The sequence below is a fragment of the Rhizophagus irregularis genome, chromosome 29 (assembly GCF_026210795.1).
Source record: "Rhizophagus irregularis chromosome 29, complete sequence".
NCBI classification, from domain to species: Eukaryota; Fungi; Glomeromycota; class Glomeromycetes; order Glomerales; family Glomeraceae; genus Rhizophagus; species Rhizophagus irregularis.
In genome coordinates this window covers 772,273-791,524 of record NC_089457.1, presented here as the reverse complement: position 1 = coordinate 791,524, position 19,252 = coordinate 772,273, and the positions used below count along the sequence as shown (strand labels likewise).

The 19,252-nt window shown below is 28.4% G+C and overlaps 5 protein-coding genes across 6 annotated transcripts, besides 2 other annotated features; 4 read left to right on the top strand and 1 right to left on the bottom strand.

The window, feature by feature from the left end:
* Positions 1–317: 317 nt before the first annotated feature.
* Positions 318–383: a sequence feature (Short protein (OCT59_019530, UZO27332.1) was converted to a misc_feature.).
* Positions 384–4,281: 3,898 nt separating this feature from the next.
* Positions 4,282–4,296: a sequence feature (Short protein (OCT59_019530, UZO27332.1) was converted to a misc_feature.).
* Positions 4,297–5,604: 1,308 nt separating this feature from the next.
* OCT59_019529 (uncharacterized protein) lies at positions 5,605–7,026 on the bottom strand (the record flags this gene model as incomplete). Its single annotated transcript, XM_066143592.1, has 3 exons — positions 5,605–6,393; positions 6,476–6,899; positions 6,980–7,026. The coding sequence occupies 3 exons, from the start codon at positions 7,024–7,026 to the stop codon at positions 5,605–5,607; spliced, it is 1,260 nt and encodes a 419-aa protein (XP_066005327.1).
* Positions 7,027–7,913: 887 nt separating this feature from the next.
* On the top strand, positions 7,914–9,425 carry OCT59_019528 (uncharacterized protein). 2 transcript variants are annotated; one of them, XM_066143591.1, is made up of 4 exons: positions 7,914–8,029; positions 8,305–8,433; positions 8,645–8,896; positions 9,006–9,425. In XM_066143591.1, the coding sequence occupies exons 1-4, from the start codon at positions 8,021–8,023 to the stop codon at positions 9,018–9,020; spliced, it is 405 nt and encodes a 134-aa protein (XP_066005326.1). In that variant the 5' UTR covers positions 7,914–8,020; the 3' UTR covers positions 9,021–9,425. The 2 variants fall into 2 exon arrangements, with proteins under 2 accessions (XP_066005326.1, XP_066005325.1); XM_066143590.1 differs by having other exon boundaries at positions 8,984–9,425.
* OCT59_019527 (uncharacterized protein) lies at positions 9,352–12,841 on the top strand. The gene is made up of 9 exons (XM_066143589.1): positions 9,352–9,496; positions 9,569–9,656; positions 9,744–9,895; positions 9,994–10,048; positions 10,107–10,288; positions 10,464–10,536; positions 10,620–10,667; positions 10,754–12,012; positions 12,078–12,841. Exons 1-9 carry the CDS (start codon positions 9,473–9,475, stop codon positions 12,525–12,527), a joined length of 2,331 nt encoding a protein of 776 aa, XP_066005324.1. The 5' UTR covers positions 9,352–9,472; the 3' UTR covers positions 12,528–12,841.
* A 162-nt stretch (positions 12,842–13,003) lies between these two features.
* Positions 13,004–14,880, top strand: OCT59_019526 (uncharacterized protein; the record flags this gene model as incomplete). Its single annotated transcript, XM_025309150.2, has 11 exons — positions 13,004–13,090; positions 13,176–13,286; positions 13,364–13,458; positions 13,529–13,626; positions 13,707–13,888; positions 13,976–14,112; positions 14,194–14,292; positions 14,372–14,441; positions 14,505–14,579; positions 14,645–14,724; positions 14,787–14,880. 11 exons carry the CDS (start codon positions 13,004–13,006, stop codon positions 14,827–14,829), a joined length of 1,077 nt encoding a protein of 358 aa, XP_025182677.2. The 3' UTR covers positions 14,830–14,880.
* A 193-nt stretch (positions 14,881–15,073) lies between these two features.
* On the top strand, positions 15,074–16,557 carry OCT59_019525 (uncharacterized protein; the record flags this gene model as incomplete). The annotated part of the gene is made up of 9 exons (XM_066143588.1): positions 15,074–15,169; positions 15,238–15,292; positions 15,368–15,441; positions 15,516–15,543; positions 15,613–15,740; positions 15,814–15,910; positions 15,976–16,065; positions 16,145–16,299; positions 16,369–16,557. The coding sequence occupies 9 exons, from the start codon at positions 15,074–15,076 to the stop codon at positions 16,555–16,557; spliced, it is 912 nt and encodes a 303-aa protein (XP_066005323.1).
* Between the last annotated feature and the right edge of the window lie 2,695 nt (positions 16,558–19,252).

Below are 19,252 nucleotides of genomic sequence, written 5' to 3'. Positions count from 1 at the left end.
GTGACAGAAAGTGAAAGGAGGAAAATAGAATGTACCGGTATGTGAAAAATTCCTGTAAGAGATAGAGAGAACACAACAACAGAAAAATTTCAACTTGGTAAAAATAAAAAATATTGATATCGGAGTATTTGGTAAGATAGATAGGAGGAGCTGTATAATGATCCTACACAGGAAATTTTTTTTTAACGAAAAATATCACAATGATATCTTGATTTTATACTTACTATATGCATTGTACTTTATTATTATTATGAAATATTAGAATTTTGTATAGTTGTTTGTTGGAATCGAACCGACTGGAACAATGTTCCAAACCATTAACAACAAATATAAGTATATGTCAAAGTTTCCACATCAATATACCCTAGAGAATTTGGTTGTTTCTAAATAAATTGAAAGGAAACATTAGCTAAAAGTTAATTTCCTAAAATTCTAACCCTTATACTACCATACCTTAAATAATTAGTACTCGTACTCAAAGTCATCCCTAATGGATAATTCTTAAGAAAAGAATAGTAAAGTTTCAAAGTATCAAAACCGACTTACAGTACTTCTTGTTATAGCACCATCCAGGAATTTCGCCCGGATCCTACAAAGATAAAAAAGAAAATGTTTATAATATGCTTCCTAAAAGAAGAAAAGAAAAAATATTTGAAACTTAACACTAAAACCTTTTTAGTTATTTTTTTTTTATTTCTGTCCTTGGTTGGTATCAGGTCACCAGTTATTCGTTTGAGTGTCCTGCTTTGCAGTAAAACCCATTAACCAAGAAATGAAGTCCAGAAAGAAAAAAGGAAATATGAGTAAAATGTTTCCTAAAAGAAGCAAGAAAAGCAAAAGGTTTGAAGTATCAATGCTTACACACTTATCTCCAAAGAATCGAAGCCTAAAACCTATAAAAATTAAAGAAAAGATCCGTTAATGTGTATTTTAAAGTCCGTTTTAAAACCTAAAAAAAAAATAATATACCCATATCTAAAATAAATGTTAAACGTCGACACATTTCTTTTGTCAATTCTGGAAATTCCATTAAAAAATAACCTACCCACGTCCAATGAATATGGAACCTACAAAAAATAAAATAAAAGGAATATTAATGCGTTTCTTGAAGTCAATTCCCGAAATTTTCACTGAAAAAAAGATCTACCTGCATCCAAAGGACATTTCATATAGGTAATGGCGCAAAAGTTCCCTTCGGAGAAGTAAGAATCTATAAAAAATAAAAAAGAAAAACCAACAAACCATTTATTTAATTCTAGATTTCTGGTGTTAACAGTTAATGTGTAAAAGCTTTTTACTTTACTTCAAACTTATGAACTATGCAGATTTAGGAGGAATTTGTGTCGCACAGCCCATTGTTCGATATTATGCATGTTCTATTAGAATGTAGATCATTTTCTAACCATATGGACCATCGATGATTTTACTGAGCAATAACTAATTATTGTGAATTTCACTCAGAAACTAATTCTTAACCGGTTCTTAATTAATATACCGATTCTTCATCGTTTGACCAAGGGGAGAGAAAAGATTAATAATAAAAGATACTTGAATATTTTCATTACGTACAAAATAAATTTCATTTATCATCAATATATTCAAAATTTGATTGCTACAATTTTGATAAAATATATTTAAACTTTAATAGAGATAGCCCTAATTATTTGTTGTTTTGCCCTCAACTTCGGAATCATTGTTCCTCCTCCTTGTTCTTCGTTCTAAAGGGTTAACATTTACCCATCGGTATTCTCTTTGACTTTCTGTATTCAAACTAGCGGTCTAAAAGTTTAAGAGTTCTATGTTTAAGAATTCATTATTAAATCTTATTTAAATAATTTTTTTATAATAATTTAGTTAAAATGTTACCTGATGAGAATCTGCATTTAATTCTAAAGAATTGTTGTTTGCATCATCAATAAAAATAGCATTATCAAGTGAATTACCAGAAGATCTAACCGTAGATGTTGAATTAAATTGAGCTGTTGATAATCGAATTGGGGTCACAACGGTAGAAGAACTTGGTGAACTTGGTGAGATTTCCATTGCATTCCTAATTTCATCTTGTAAAGAATAATTAATATTGTAAGTTCTTGAATATACGGACTCTGAGAAAGCTTCGTAATTCATAAATCCAACATATAGATCATTTTTAAAGAAATTAAATCCTTCATTGGACATTTCGTAATTTTCACATAAGGTTAACATATTTCCGCATGTAGAGGCACGTGGTAATCGATTTACCCAGAGAGAAGTTTCTTCTGGTTTAAGGTTAATCCATGAGATCTAATTGAAATTTAATATTAAATATATTTTAATTTAATGATAAAATTAATGAAAGTATTTGCAATACCTTAATTTTGGGAATTGCTGGAATTATTTCTGCTCCTGTGATAAATTTCATTACAATTTTTAATTCCGTTTCACTCATAGACTTTAACATCTCTTTAAACTTGTTAAATAGTTGAAGATATTCAGGTTTATGGAGTGCCTGAAGTTCCACATGGTCGCAATCAAATTGATTCATTATAATTTCGTATGTAAATTTGTAGTAAAGCTCCCGAACTAAATTATGATAATTGCAGTTGTTTTTTAACTCCTAAAAAATGAAAGTTTCAATTAAGTAATATAAATATTAATCTGAGTATTTTATAGTATGTCAAACTTACATTAATAATGTTAAATCTATCGAATCCAAGTTTTAATTCCTCAAGAGCTTTTTTTCTTATGGTGATAATTTCATATTCTGCTATAAAAGCAGCTTGTTCTTCTTTACTTAAAGAACTAAATTCACCCTAAGTATTAAAAATTAATTTATAATTTAATTTTTTTTTATTTAAAAAAATTATACTAAATTTAAATTATACTTACATCAATTTCTCTATTGCTTAAATATACATTTAATGATTTTTTAGCGTCAATATTGTGTTTTATTTGACGATATAAGCGATAAACATTATGATTAGTTGTTTTTAGAACGTTCACCACGTCTATTTTTTCATCAATAAAATATTGTATATGCAATTTGTGAAGCCACTGTGGCCATAGACCACAGTGTAAGATGGTCCAAAATAACATTTTGCCTAGAATATGAGATTCTGTTGTGTTATCGATTATCCCATTTGTAAAGTACAAATCACATTCAAGGACTTTGTTCCAGAAAGTTGATATTATTTGACGGAAAACGCCTCCAGTATCTGTTACACTAAAATTTGTAATAAAGAAAAATAAGTTTAAAATAAAAACAAAAAACAAATTATTAATATTAAATTATTTACTCTTCTAAAACCAATACGATTGATGGACGACGCAATAAATCATCATCACTTGCATCCTTAACCCATTGAAATAATGATTTAACAATATAATTTTCGTTTACAGTTATATGAATAGTAGTGTTACTATTAATATATTGGTCTTGTAATTTGCGTTGGAAATCCTTCATGAGGTTCTGAAGTGAGCCATCAGGTGATTCAATTTCCTCATCGTCAGTTGAACTGTCGGAAGATTCACATAAATTGTCAATAATGGGTTTTATATATACTTTAGATTTACTCGTAGATGCTCTGTAAAATCAATTTAAATCAGTATCAATAATATAAATTAATATCAAAATTTAAATATTGATGATACCTTCTAATATATTCAAGATCTTTAATAGCACTAGCTTCAAATGGAAGTTCACTAGTAGTCTTTGCTTTGTAGCATACCCTATTCAATATGCTAACCAAATTTAGCTGATATTTGGGAACTTGTGATGATAACGTGAGTGTGAGAATAAGAACTAATCTGATTTGTAAATTTATTAAACCGCATTTTAATGATAGGGTTAGGCGGTTATCGGAACGAACGAAAATAAAAAAAATTGCTTTTCGCGTTTTAAGTAATTTATATCAATTTTCTAGAATATTCTTTATTTATCAAAGTCTTGATATAGTAATCATATAATTATACCAATTATAATAATAAATCAATTAATTTAGGGACATTCTCATAAATGTGAGGGAATAAAACCTATAATAATGAATTCTAAATTGTAAAGATAATTTTTTTTCTATTTTATCATTGTTTAAATAATTAATATTTTAAGTGGGTAATATTTCATTTGTCTAATATACCAAGTTTATATTGAATCTTTTCTTTTCAAGTACGCGTTTTTGTTTTATAGATTTTGATTTTTACCAATCAAATTTCATTAAAAACGATTGTATAATGTATCACAGGTTTAATGTACACTATTTTGATAAAAATAGCTGATAAGGTGATCCCCAATTTCTTAATTACGTAATAATGTAACATTAGTTTTTATATGATTGTAAAAAACAAATTTCATATTTCCAAATAAGAATATTTAAATTTATATCATTGTTATCTTTTTGAAAATTTTAATAAATTGAAAAATATAATTTATTATCACATAGGGTACGTTCATAAATTCAATTGGATTGGATTAAGTCGATCGGTAACCGGACCATCCGTTACTTTCCCAAACATAAAATAATTTTTCTCAAAACTCCAATCCTCTTATCTGTGAACACGGATTAAATTTTATGAGGATCCGAACCAAATTATCCAATTGAGTTTGCGAACGCACCCATATTCATTTTTGAGTAATTAACTAAAATTAGGGTTTGTCAAGGACCGATATACGGGATGAATTCGAGAATTTCATATTCATTAATCAAATTGGACTGGACAATATAAATTAAAGAAAGACTTATTAATTTTTTAATTCAAAATGAAGGTCAAATATAACTTACAAAGTGGTAAATTTTTTGTCTGTAAAACTAAACATAATAATCTTATGAATTAATGCGTATTACTGTTGTTTCGAATCAGAGATTTTTAAATATGGAGATGTACGGAGATGGATGATTCAATCAAGGATTTATTATACAAAGAGACAAAATTTCGCAAGTTTCTGACTTTAACTAAGTCTTTACCAATAATTACAAATTATGACAAAAAGTTATATTTGAAGTGCGGCGGAAGAGGAGAAAATAAAAGATGTTAAATGGTATAAACTATAAATACAAATACGTTAGATGTTGCAAAAGTTTTACTTCAATCTGGCTATGTCGATTACTTATCGAATGGCATACACTGTATGTTGTAAAAAAGAAAAATTACTAATTTACGATATTGAACTCAGTTCCCTACTCTTTAATATTAATTCTATTGAATGAGTGTTTGCCGAATTGTCAACTATTTTTCACAACAAATTAAAGTTTTTATGTTAGTTCAATTTAAAATATTTATCGCTGTTTTCAAAATGATGTAGCTAGTATGTTTGAATGATACATTTTACCGGACGAATGTTGAACGATTACGGGATAAACCGGACGAATATGAGTATCCGAATAACAATAATATAAATATAATATAATACACTATTTTGAAAACGGCGATAATAAAATATTTTTATTCTTATTTTTTTACCTTCCAAATAATCACTACAATAAGACGTAAAAATATTCCGAATAACTAATTAAAAAATTTTTATTATTTACAATAGTATATGAAGTTTAAAAATGTATAACAGAATTTAAATTACCTGAATTTTCAGAACGAATTTGAGCGGAATTAGCATCATTTTTCAACTCATCTTTATCTGATAATATATTGAGAAAGATTTCTACTATCATAAAAAGCTTCAGGATGAAGTTGAATAGAATCAATTATAATTTTAGTTTTTATTGATTCTAAACGACATCTTTCAGCATGATCAAATTGTAATGCTATCCTTGAGGTGGAATGCCAACATATATTTGTTAGAAAAGTTTCTAACTTTTTTATTAATTCATCAACAGTTGGCCTATTAGAAGGTGTTGGATCCCAGCATTTTACCATTAAGTCTTTATAAACTTTTGGAACGTTAGGAGGAATTATTGGACGTAATCCTCCACAAATATCAAGAACCAAGAAAAATCCATGTGATCTTTTAGAAAATGGCAATTCATTACTAGCCATTTCCAACATGAGCATAGAAAAACTATAAATATCGGTAGATTTACTGAATATTGCGTTTCTTAATGTTTCTGGCGCCATATATGGCATCACACCATATAATTGACTTTCAGGTAAATTTAAGTTTGCAGGTTTTGATAAACCGAGATCAGCAATTTGAACTATTCGATCGGGAAGAATATTTCCAGCATGTAAGTCACGGTGTAGATAACCTGAATCGTGAATTGTCTTAAGACCTTTAGCAATTTCTAACAACATCTCAATTTTCTTTTTCCAAGTTAAGTTTCGAAAATTATTTTTTAGGTATTTTCGTAAATCACCATTTTCTACATAATCTGTAACCATCATGTAATCATCTGATTCAGGATCTTTTGTAACACCAAAACATCTTACAATATAATCATTCTTTAAATCTACGTGTGTTTTAACCTATTTTTTAAGAATCGATTTATAGAACCATGTTTTAATTTAATGAGGTTAATCATGAGGTTATTGTACAACACTTTCTTACCTCTTTTAGAAAATTTTTTCTATTTTTGTCTAGTCTTTTCAAAGCAACAGGCCAACGTTTTGCACGAACAATATTGACTGTTCCGTCATCATTTATAACTGGTTTAATTCTTGGACCATCCAACCACGTCGCTACATATACAGTAGCGAACCCTCCTCTACCAATCAAGTCATATTTTTCAATCGATTCGCTTGGAATCCATTCTATAAAATCCCAAAATTTTGTTGCATTAATTTGACTTTCCTTAATTAATTCATCAATTTCTTTATTTCCACTGGTCCATTTCTTTTTTTCAAATTCTATAATTTCACAAGGTCGACACCAAAACCATTCTTCACGCAATCTTTTACAGTTAGGACATTTGTCTTCTTGATTAGAGAGTATTTCTGAATTGACATCACATTGAATAAATTTACCTCGGAAACTAGAGATAAAACGATATATATTTTTTTAACATAAGATATTATATATACTTTATAAAAATAAATAACTCGAATAACTCACGTAAAATTTTCACGGCTAAACCATTTTCCATCTTTTTTTAAAGGCATTTAGATAAATTTATTTAATTTGAAGAGAAATTTTTTTTTTAAAAAAAAAAATTGTTAAATTATTATAACACGGTTATAATGATGGAAAAAACAGTAAAGTATGTGAATTTTTAAATTTTCTTTTTATTTGAAGTTATTTATATATTATAATGAGAAATTTTTGAATGACAAACATATAAATAAGGAATCATTGAAATTTAATAACCGAATACAATGGATTATAGCTTTATTAATTTGAAAAAAAAAATCCTACTTTTTTTCATAAACTGACGCGACACGAAAATTTCTACTATAAAGTTTACCAATAGATTCTTATAATTCAAATTTATAAATAAATCATTTTATTTTCAATCGTTTATTATTTATATTTATTATGTAAACAATAAAATTAAACTTTGTAACATTGTAAATTTTACAATTATATCTTTATTATAGTAATAACTAAAATGAATATGCTGCGTAAGTGAATACTTATTTATTACACAGTAAATTGCTTTAAAAAATTTTCCTAAAATAAACACTTGTGGCGCAGTTTGTTTTGAAATTTTAATTTCTATATTACCACGTTTAAATTTAATTAAACTTTCTTGAGAAAAAATGGCTGATTTTGGCGGATAGGGTAACAGTAAGATTCCGATTTCTTATTTTTGATCAATGTATCCTTTAATTTCTGCCACAATCGCGAAATTTTAGCTATATAAAAATTCTCAAGGTTAATAAGTGCCCAAATTAGTAAAAAATCAATCAATTATGCTTATGTAATCATTGATTCATAATTCGTAATCACAAATACCCGAGGTATTCCGCTCTTTACAAAGTAATCATGTGACTTTGTTACCGATCAATCACTGGATATTTGTAACACAACGTATCAATTGTATTATCCAATCAAAATCACAGTTCTTTTTTTTTGTTATTAGGAATTTATCAAAAAAAAAATTTTCTTCCTCTTTCGAATCCACTTCGCCCCGAGAAGAATTGTTATCGAACAAGAATGACAACGGTAAGTCGATGTATATTAATCTTAATTCATATTGATACATTGTTAACATATATTATATCATATATTTAATGAATTTATACAAGAAGAAATTTTTTTTTTTTTTTTATATGATTAGTTAAATTAGTTATGATATAATATTTGAAAATGTCAGAGTTTGAAAGTGATAAAAATCGTATTATAGCATGATGTTATACATGGGTGGGAGCATCGCGAGCTTACTTTGTAAGCCTGTGAGTACTTATACTTTTTTTTTGAATTGTATTTATTTAATATAGAAAAGCAAGGAAGAACAACAGAAAGGTTCCTTCCAACGTTTGGTCGAAGTTGGTCGATTAGTCCTCATTAACTCTGGTGAATACGCTGGGAAGCTTGCCATCATCGTTGAAATAATTGATCACAACAGGGTGAGTCAAATATAATGGAACAATTTCCTCAATTTTTCGAAATTATCTTTACAAAAAGAGAAGAAAAAATTTTTAATCTAAATTCTAGATTTCAAATTAAGCGCTTAAATTTACTCATTGATTAGTTCCTAGGTTTATAAAGGGAACTAGTGAATTTATTTTTGTTAAATCAATTATTCAATTTGTCGTAAATTTGACACTAAATTTACAGGCACTCATCGATGGTCCAACCACTGGTGTGGCTCGACATGCTTACACTTTCCGTCGTATGACTCTTACTGATTTTGTAGTCAAAGGATTTCCCAGGGGTGCTACTTCAAAAATATTAAAGAAGTATCTTGAAAAAGAAGATGTCTTGGCTAAATGGGATAAATCATCATGGGCCAAGAAATTAGATGATCGTAAGAAGAGATCTGTGTTAACTGATTTTGACAGATTTAAATTATTAAAGCTGAAGAAACAGGTACTTCATAAATATATATTCTTTCTTAATTATTATATATTTTATTTATTTAAAATGTTATTTTTAATCATTTATTATCAATAATAGCGTCGTTTTATCGTTCAATCAGAAATTGCTTCTCTAAGAAAGGCTAAATAAATGAAAATTACTTAATATTATATATACATAAAATTTGATATCTATGGCGCACCATATTTTTTGTATTTTATTAATTTGTTAGTACATAATATATATCACTTTTACATTATCCATGGAAAAAAGCATTTGCGAAAAAAAAAGGTTCTTGGCACATTTTTACTTGATGTTATAAAAAGACTTGTTTAAAAATTTAAGTAAGTTTGATAAAAATTGTCACGCAAAACATGTGATATAATTACCCGATTACCCAATATAGCATTTATTGTTGGACAACAGATATTGATATAAAAACTTTTATTTCCGTGAAGCGTGAAGTGTTTCGTGTTGAGTTTTACCTTCCGTTGTTATATATCCTGTACATTTCTTTGTGTTTAATAAAATTTGAAGTAAACAGAAAATTTTTTTTTTTGGTTGATTATAAAAAATAAGCCAAGTTAAATGGACTCTGAAGAAATTGCAAAGGTATTGAATGTTTTTATCTTTTTATCTTCATATAGTTTGAAGAAATTTGACAGTTATGTTAAATAAACTTAGGAGGAAGAGACTGTTGAGGAACCTTTAACTCCACCAAATACAGAAGTAGGCGAAGAAGAGGAAAATTCAGAAGTCAAAACGGTCACTGGTATGATTATTGAGCTTATTATTCAATTATTTTCATTATTTTGTGTATCTAATTTGTTGGTTTTATTTTCCTTTGAATAAATAAAAGAGCCCAAGCTTGCTAAGGTAGAATATGATTATGAAGCAAAAGAACCGGATGAGTTATCACTTAGTGTAAACGATATTATAACCGTTTTGGAACAAAATGGGGGATGGTGGAAAGGTGACTTGAACGGAAAAAGTGGTATATTTCCCGCGAATGTATGTACTTCCGAAGACAACCTAGTTTAATGCTTATGAGACGCGTAGATTATTTAAATGTTAAATTTTGGTAACTTTAAATCTTTGATTAATTTTAGCATGTCAAATTAATTGAAGTACCAACTCAATCGACCATTGATGAAGATGATGAAGGTAATTTAATTTATTATTGTTTTTAAATTTCAAAATATTAATGATTCTATAAATGTAGGTGTAAAGAAAAAAAATTTGAATAAGTATGGCGTCAAGCCTGGTGGACTTGGCAGTTTGTTTTCTGGAGGTGTCCCAACGTTAAAAAAGCGTAGTCATCCATCTCCAGAGAATTCTTCGGTATCTGAAGAAAAGCATGTAATCGCTTCACCTCCAGTATTAAAGAAAACTTCAGTACCATCAGTAAGTACGCCTATTATATAAAATTTTCTTATGTAATTATGATTGCATACATCATGCTACGCGTTTATTTATGACGTCATTCAAGAAACCTTATAATTATTAAACAAATTATTAAGAAATAGTAAGTAATAATCGCTAATTTTTAAATTATTATTAAATATAATATGGAATATAGCCAATTAATCAACAACCTAACATTCCATTGCCTAATTTACCACCTAAGAAAAAACCTCCAAAACCTAAAAAGGGTATTTTTGGTTTTGCTTTTTTTTCCTTTATTTACTCAATCATTTGAACTAATATGGTGGGTATTTTATTTTTAAATATATAGCTGAACCAAAAGCTGAAGTAATTCATGATTATGATGCCGAGGGAGATGGTACGGATATATCATATTGTTTATTTTTTTAAAAAAAATTATTCACTATGTAATTTACATTATATTAATTTACTTTTTATCACTAGATGAGATTTCATTAATACCAGGCACAATTGTGACAATTATAGAAAAGGATGATGAAGGTTGGTGGACAGGAAGAAATGAACAAGGAAAAGTTGGAATGTTTCCTTCTACATATGTAAAAGAAATAAAGCAAACTGAAGTTCAACAAAAGAGGCAATCAGTTTCAGAAGATGCTACTGTCGAAGAAGTAGAACGACAAGAATCTTCTGAAGTCCCAGTTACGATTACGCAAGAAGTTTTTACATCTGAACCAGCATCTGTTTCCGCTGATTCGCCACCTTCTTCAATTCATTCAAGTTCGTATGAGGTTAATAATGAAGATTCTCCAACATTACCTAAATCCCCTCCGCCTCCTATGAAGCGTACAACAAATGAAACTTCTTCACCCCCTACAACCAATCGACGATCTACGTATGATGCGACTGCATCTAAAAGACGATCTACTCATGAGTCAACTTCACCTACTTCACCAAGAAATTCAAGTCATGATGTAGAGGAACACGTGATAAGCAGACGACCTCCTTCTTTAGTTTCACCAGATTTGCCACCTATTCAATCCATTTCTACAAACTTTGGAAGCACTGATACTTCTCCAATTTCTCCAAAAGAGCGCCCAACCGCACCTCCTCGACAATCATCTAGACCTTTATCTTTACATGAAAATAAAACAGAATCTCAAAAATCACCAACTTTAGCCAAACCACCGAAATCTTTTTCACCAGCTAAACCTCCTGTTGTTTCTCCAGTTAAGAGGTCATCATCAACATCATCTAAATCGGATAAAACTAAGAATGAGAATTCACCAACTGAGCCCGTTTCACCAAAAATTAATCGAAAAACATCTTATGACCAACATGATTCTTCTACATCTTTGCCCGAACCATCTGAACCAGAAAACAAAGATAATGATATAATTGAAGATGAAAAACAAACAGAAGAGGTTGCTGAAAAACCTGAAATACGTGAAGAAGTAGATAAAGAAGCAGAAGTTTCTGATAATGAAGAAAATGAAGAAAAAGATGAAGTAAACACTGAAGATCTTGATAAAAAAGATGATGATGATACAACTGGTGGTCATGAAGTAGAACCTGAAGAAAAGAAACCACAGTCACAACTTCCACCTTTGCCAACTGGTCCTAAACTAACCAGTTTACAAAAGGATAGACCCGCTATTAAAAACAGGAAAACTCCTAGTGCCAAGAGTATCAAGGAAAGTGCTAGCCAAAGTCAAACCGCAATTTTATTAGAGTCTGTTTCATCGGTAGGTAACTTTATCTAAAGTATATTATTTATAAAAATGATTTACTGATGCATTTATTGTTTTAGACCAAAGACGAAGTGGAACAAAAAGCTCAACCAGTTGCTTCCCCTCCAACACCACCTAAACCTGAAAAACCTGAAAAACCTGTTAAACCGAGTACGTTCAAATTACCAACCTTAGGTGCTGGAGGAATACATCTTCGACCTGTTGCAAAAAAACCATCAATTGAAACTTCTACAGAATCCACGGAAACAACATCTTCTACTACATCTTCGGGTATTGATACAAAACCGATTAGTGGTGGTGTTAAAGGAATTTCATCCCGATTCAATCAATTTGGTGGAATTCCCAATTCTTCTGCTGATGTTGAATTACGTTTAAAGAAATGGTTTAATGAAGAAATAAATAAGGTTAAATCTAATTTTGAAGCTAAATTAGCCGAAGAGAGAAGTAAAAGGGAAGCTCTTGAAGAAGAATTTAGAGAGTTAATTGCAAGCTTGCAAGAAAATCAATAGTGTAAATTGTATAGTAAATTAACTCGGTTTTTTATGTTTAGCATAACCTAATGAGACTAATCCTAAATCTGTAAAAAAATATCCATTAACCTAGAATTTCTTTTTGAGTATTATTGAATATTGTATTAAATGAATAATAATATTTATTTATTTATTTATTTGATGAATATATTATGTCAAATAGATTTTATATACTGTATTGTCAACTTTATTGTACTTTTAAAATGTGTAAATAATACAGATCTCTATTGTTATGATAGAACTATAAATTATATGAAAGTACAGAAAAATAAAAATACCATTATTTTAACTAGAAAAATAACATAAACACTATTTAAATCATGTGCCTTTAGGCATTGTTAACCTGCTGTGCCACAATTACTTCAGATCAAGTTTAGGTAATTTATCACGAGGTTAAGTTTTATTAAAAGTGTTCGAAAATTATCTTTGAACTTAATTTCTTTTAAATTTTAATAATGAGTTTATGGGTTGATGAGTATAGACCAAAGTCACTTGAAGAGCTAACATATAATTCAGAGTTAACAAAAAGGCTCAAAATTTTGGTAAGAAATTGTTGATAAAGAATATGCAATAAAAGTGGTTAAAGTGATAAAGAGTAGTCATAATATACGTGTAAAATTATTTTAGGCGTCTTCGGAAGATTTCCCCCACTTGCTCGTATACGGTCCTCCAGGGGCAGGAAAAAAGACGCGTATTTCTTGTCTCTTAAGAGAGTTATACGGTGAAGGTGCTCAAAAGGTTTTTCATCAAGTATTTTGATTTAATGATATTTTAATTAGTTCAAGTTTAACTAAAATTTATTTTGTTTAAAATAGCTTAAAACTGATGTACAGACTTTTACTACTAACTCTTCTCGAAAACTTAGCATAACTGTTGTTTCAAGTAAACATCATCTTGAAATAACTCCAAAGTAATTAATATTTGAGATTATTTATAAATTTCGATTATTAAAATAATCTAATAATTAATAAATTATTTAGTGAGGTTGGATTTTCTGATCGAGTAGTTGTTCAGGAATTTCTAAAAGATGTCGCTCAGACGAAACAAGTCGATTTATCTATTAAACACGTTTTCAAGGGTAATATCAATATGTTTTTCTTTTGAATTATTAATTGGTGAATAAATTATTTGATAATCATGTAAACTTTTTTCGTTTAGTCGTTGTTGTACATGAGGCTGATTTGCTCTCAAGTGAATCTCAAGCTGCACTTCGTAGAACCATGGAATTATATATGTCGAACGTGAGGCTCATTTTGTGTTGTAAATCTCCAAGTAAAATTATTGATCCAATTCGTAGCAGATGTCTGCTAATCAGAATACCTGCACCTACAATTGACGAGGTTATACAATATATCTTTACGCCATGTATTTATTAACACGTCAATTTTAACGTAAATTCTCATGCAAGGCACCGTTTTTTACTCTAGATAATCGATATACTTTTAAATATTGCGAAAAAGAAAAATGTCAAATTATCTCCAAAAGTTGCAAAATTGATTGCAGATCAATCTAATCGAGATCTAAGAAAAACCATTCTCTCCTTCGAATCTTTATATATGGAATAGTATGTTGTCTTTTAATTATACATTTTTGTTACAGCTGTTGTTTGATTGAAATTAATTCTTTTATAATATAAATTTATTAGTGGTGAATTGAAAGATAATATTCGTTACAAATTTACGGATTGGGAAGAAACCATTAATGATATCGCTAATAAAATAAACCTTCATTATGATCCTGACAGGTTATATTATATTTCCATTTCTTATTTATATTTACCAAGATATATTTAACATTTGCGAATTCTTATTTTTATTATTTAGTTTAGAGAGTATACGAAATTCGCTTTATGAATTGTTAAATACTTACATTATGCCTTCAAATTTGATTAAGGTGAACTTAATTGTTTTGAGTTTCTATTTATGATTAGATAAAATAATATATTTTTGTTTCTAGTATATTTTCCTGGCCATTGTGAGAAGAGCTGACGAAAGCGTCAAAATCGAAATTCTCGAAAAAGCGGCAGAATTCGTATGTAATTAATATGCCAACTTCGCTTTCATCATAATGATTATTTATTGAAATACTTGTTATAGGAACATCGAATTGTGTCAGGGTCGAAACCAATTATTCATCTTGAAGCTTTTGTGATTAATGCAATGTATATAATTGGACGGTAAGTAATTTATATTTATTATTAAATTGGATAAAAATATATTAATTGACTTTTTTTCCTAGTTACAAAAACGGATTAAGTACGATGAGTATGGATATTGATTAGGTGTTATAAATAAACTTTAGCCGAATATTTCTGCATCAGTTCTGCATCATATCTGTATCATGTCTTTTATTTTATTTTTAATATAATACATATAAAGTGATGTATAAATACTCGATCTCTATTAAAAGTTAGTTAACGTGATTATCGTAACTTTCATGTTTCACAAATAAAATCAACATTACGTAATGAATTAAACATATAAAAGCTGTATATTTTGATCAGGGTTCTCGAAAAAACTAACAATATGGAACAACTGTTAAGGTGGTCGATTGAAAATAGTGACCCAAGCGGAGGTTCACCACAACCACCTCCTCAAGACGATCCAGAAAAGAAGAAAATTGTAAGCCTTATCTATCTTGAGAGTGTACTTCTATTAAAATGATATAATAATTTTTCTTTTGATACTAGGATCCAGAAATTATCAATGCAATCTTGGGGAAAAGTGACGCTACTCGAATTCGAGGTAATGTATTTCTTTTTGTGATTAATTATAAATATATGCATAATAAATATATTTTTTACTTTTAATTTTATACAGAGGCTGTGGAAGTTATATCAAATCCCAACGAGACTTTGGAGAACAAAGAAATCGCATTTGATAATTTAGAATTGGTACAAATTTTTTTTTCTATATCAAAAATTATAAAAATTAAACATAGTGCTCACATTATATTTAATTTTTGGAGCTAGTAGAGCAGATAGACAATGCTATCGGTAAGTAAATTTCTTATAATTAATTAACATAAATATCTTCATATCAATTAATATAATCCAAACCTTTAGACATCGAAAATATGGGTTTATGGCCAAAAATATTGTCATTTATTTCATTTTCTGAAACTTCACTTCGGAAGCATGCAGTATGGGTATGCGGAACTGCTATTCAAAATAATATTAGGGCGCAAAAAGCTGTAAGTTCACTTTTAAAACAACCTTTTTTTTTTATAAATATACTCAATTATCCAATTGATATTTTTTTTTTAGTTTGCAGAGAAAGGAGGAATAAAACTTATCTTAGATCTGTTAAAGAATCCAAATGAAGACAATGAAATTAAGAGCAAAGCTTTATATGCTATTTCTGGTGAGATTAAATTTTATTGAATTCCTTTACTACTTGACAATTAATTAAATTTTTTTATTTAACAGGAGCAATTAAGCATTATCCGCCAGGATTAGAACAATTTGACCAAGAGAAAGGATATGAAACACTACTATCTTTATTACAAACATCTAGTGGTATGTGATCATATGATTTGCGATAAAAAATAAAAGATAAATGGCTAACCAAAAATTCTTTCTTGATAATTAAATATAGACCTTACAATTCTTCGTAAATCAATATTTTTATTTAATACATTACTTTTACAAGATCCTATTAAAGTAGCTACTCGAATAGAAGAAAAAGGATTGTCTAGACAATTGGTTAAGCTGTTAGAAACTTATGGTGATGACGAAGATTTAGCTGATAAGGTAATTTTTAGATTTTGTTATTAAAGGATCAATTTTCAAATTTTAATTGATCTTTTCATTCTTTGTTAGATATTACGTACATTACTTGCCGAATTTCAATATTCTTCAAAATCACTTTCTGAGGATGAAATAAATGAGTTAAGGCGAATTCTTCCAGAAATAAAGAATAAGTATGGAGAGGTTGCTTTAAGTAAGCCAGAATGGGAAGAATTGGAAACTCGTGTCAAATCAAATCAGGAAGCTTTTCATATAAGTTAGAATCTGGTAATTTGTTCCTGACTTTCTTTAAAATTTACTTTATTTATACAAGTATGTTCTCCGCAGTTCAAAATTTTTTATATTTCAAGTTCTGATCTCTGTAACGTTAGTAATTAAGTACGCATAACAAAATGGTAATGCTCATATACTTATGGGACAATTATAAATAGAAAATAATAAAACAAGGAAATTTCGATAATCCATCAAATTATTTTTAACATGACCGAAAAAGTATTTACTTTAGTAAATAGAATGAAATATTCTTTACTTTAATAAGTAAAGTAATAAGTAAGTAGACGACAAATCCTTTTTGTCCTTTTTATTAAAAAGATATACTACAAAGCTATCATAAAACTCAAATCCGCGTGCCAGTTCATATAATGGGTGTATAGTGTGCGAAAAAAAAAACTTTTTTCACTAGGGTCAAGTGATATTTTGAATTAGAATCTTTCATCATTAAATCAGAATAACAATTGCAATTTTATTTTATAATTATTATTGCCCTGATTGGCACTATGCATTTTTTCTTTGGTTTTTACGGGTAAATTAAAGAGTAGTTGGAATTACAAAAAGTACAAAAAATGAAAGACTAGAAATCAAATTTGCAAATTTGTCATTAGATATTATAAATATTATATATATATAATTTCTGCCTTTTATTTTTTTTTCACAATCGTTTTTTATCTTGTGCTTATAACTCTCAAACAAGTTCTATGAATTATCATTTGAATACAACCCATAAAGTTTATGAAAAAAAAGGCGTTATGTATTTTATATATTTAAAGAAAATAATATTAATTTATATATATTTTATTAGGAGCAACTTAAATTGATGACGAATTTAAAAAAGTGACACGTTACAAAGAACCCAAACAAAAAGAATTAAGGAATTCAGTTTGTGATTGGATAGTAACAGATGGAATACCTTTCACACAAATGACACATAATTTAACAGTCGACTTAACAGCTGGAATATATTAACGATGTGGAGATTAAAAAATTGCCGACGATATTATAAAAATTGGGGTCATCAGTAGTAGCATGATCATTTAAATAAAAGTTTTTATTTTATTTTCTTAAAAATTCGTATGCAATCAAACCGATGTGATTGCGAAATACAATATACAACTACATAGTTTGGTTCGAATAAAAAATTCATTTTTTTTTGTCACGTTATCTATTAAATTCTGTTACACAAACTTTTGACCAAACTACTGTACAGAGTTTAATAAATAAAAATAAAAAATTATTACAGCATTCATGTATTATGTATTATCAAAAAATGTATTGTGTTATAATGGCATTAAATAGAGCATATTAGAAATAAGATTTTTTATTTTTCCATTTAGTTAGAGTATTTGCAATTTCATAGACATTATTTGCCGCAGCATTACAACACCTGATTAGTGCAGTCAGTCACGTTATACAAGTAAAGTAAATTTGAAACTCATTCTGAAGAAAATTTAAAAGACTCATTATTACAATTTCTACAATGTCTGAACTGCCAGATGAATGTAAACGTAAAGTTATATGATTAATTTGAGCGCGCCAATATTTACAGTGTTTGACTAATCACGATTTAATTTCATTGTCATCAATAGTCGCAGCTTTAAGACATCTGAAAGGTGCTTATTCAAATGATATAAATTTAAAACTCATAACTTGCTTTTATGAAAAGATCTGAAAAAAATTTAAAAGACTCATTATTACAATTTCTACAATGACTGAACTGCCAGATAAATGTACAATTATTAATGAGTATTATTGTAGATTTGTGAACAATACTGTGATCAAATAATACATAATCGGTTATATAATAACATTTTGTTAGTTACGTATAGCACTCAAATAAAATGAATTACTTATTCATCATACTGCTTCCTTTTTTCTTTTCTACCCTTTAGTGAGGCATTAACACACAATAGCAAAGGAAAGATAAGCTGCGAAAATTACTTCTGTTATTTAGTAATAATCGCAATATTGGTGATATCATCAATACTACTATATGCCTGTTGTTATGTTTGCTTAAGACAATTTTTCATAAAACATAAAGTAATCATCAATCAGTAATCATAATAGAAATTTATGCATGGCTCGATGAATTAAACACATTACACATTTGATCACATATTATTCACTGGAGATAGAGAATCTTCATTATCAAAAAGTATTGATTTAGTTTCAGAAAACTTTAAAAAGAGCTATTTTATCAATTGATGTATTAAACCCAAAGTGTGGATTTAATCATTGTATTACAATACTTTAATTAAAAAATAATTTTGCTTTTCATATTTTATTTATTTTTGAAATGTTATAGTTGACCAAAAGCGTGGATTTCCATGCACGTTGTGAAGTTTGACGTCGAGCCCGTTGTCTATTTTTCGACCCAAATGTTTTGTGAACTGATGTCGATAAATTTTTATTAGCCCATTAAGATTGTTTTCGAAAACGCAACCTTTAATATCGATGTCAAGCATAGGTTCGAGATCAAACACGTTTACCTTTAGGATTGATATCGAACAAACTCTTCATTAGGATCGGTTGTGATCTAACAACGTATAGGAACGATATTGAACGAACAAATTAGTGGGTTTGGTCATAGCTCACTATCTCAATTTCGAGATCAAACTTACTTATTTTCAATCGATGTCGAAACAAATAATTCAACAAGATCGATAAAAAACTCACAACGTAT

Excerpts from the sequence above, each read along its gene's own strand:
- OCT59_019528 (XM_066143590.1), top strand. Across the intron at positions 8,434-8,644 it reads AAATAATTGATCACAACAGG|GCACTCATCGATGGTCCAAC; the intron begins GTGAGTCAAATA and ends CTAAATTTACAG. Across the intron at positions 8,897-8,983 it reads TATTAAAGCTGAAGAAACAG|CGTCGTTTTATCGTTCAATC; the intron begins GTACTTCATAAA and ends TATCAATAATAG.
- OCT59_019527 (XM_066143589.1), top strand. The coding sequence starts at position 9,473 with ATGGACTCTGAAGAAATTGCAAAG. Across the intron at positions 10,289-10,463 it reads AGAAAACTTCAGTACCATCA|CCAATTAATCAACAACCTAA; the intron begins GTAAGTACGCCT and ends TATGGAATATAG. Across the intron at positions 10,668-10,753 it reads TTATGATGCCGAGGGAGATG|ATGAGATTTCATTAATACCA; the intron begins GTACGGATATAT and ends TTTTATCACTAG.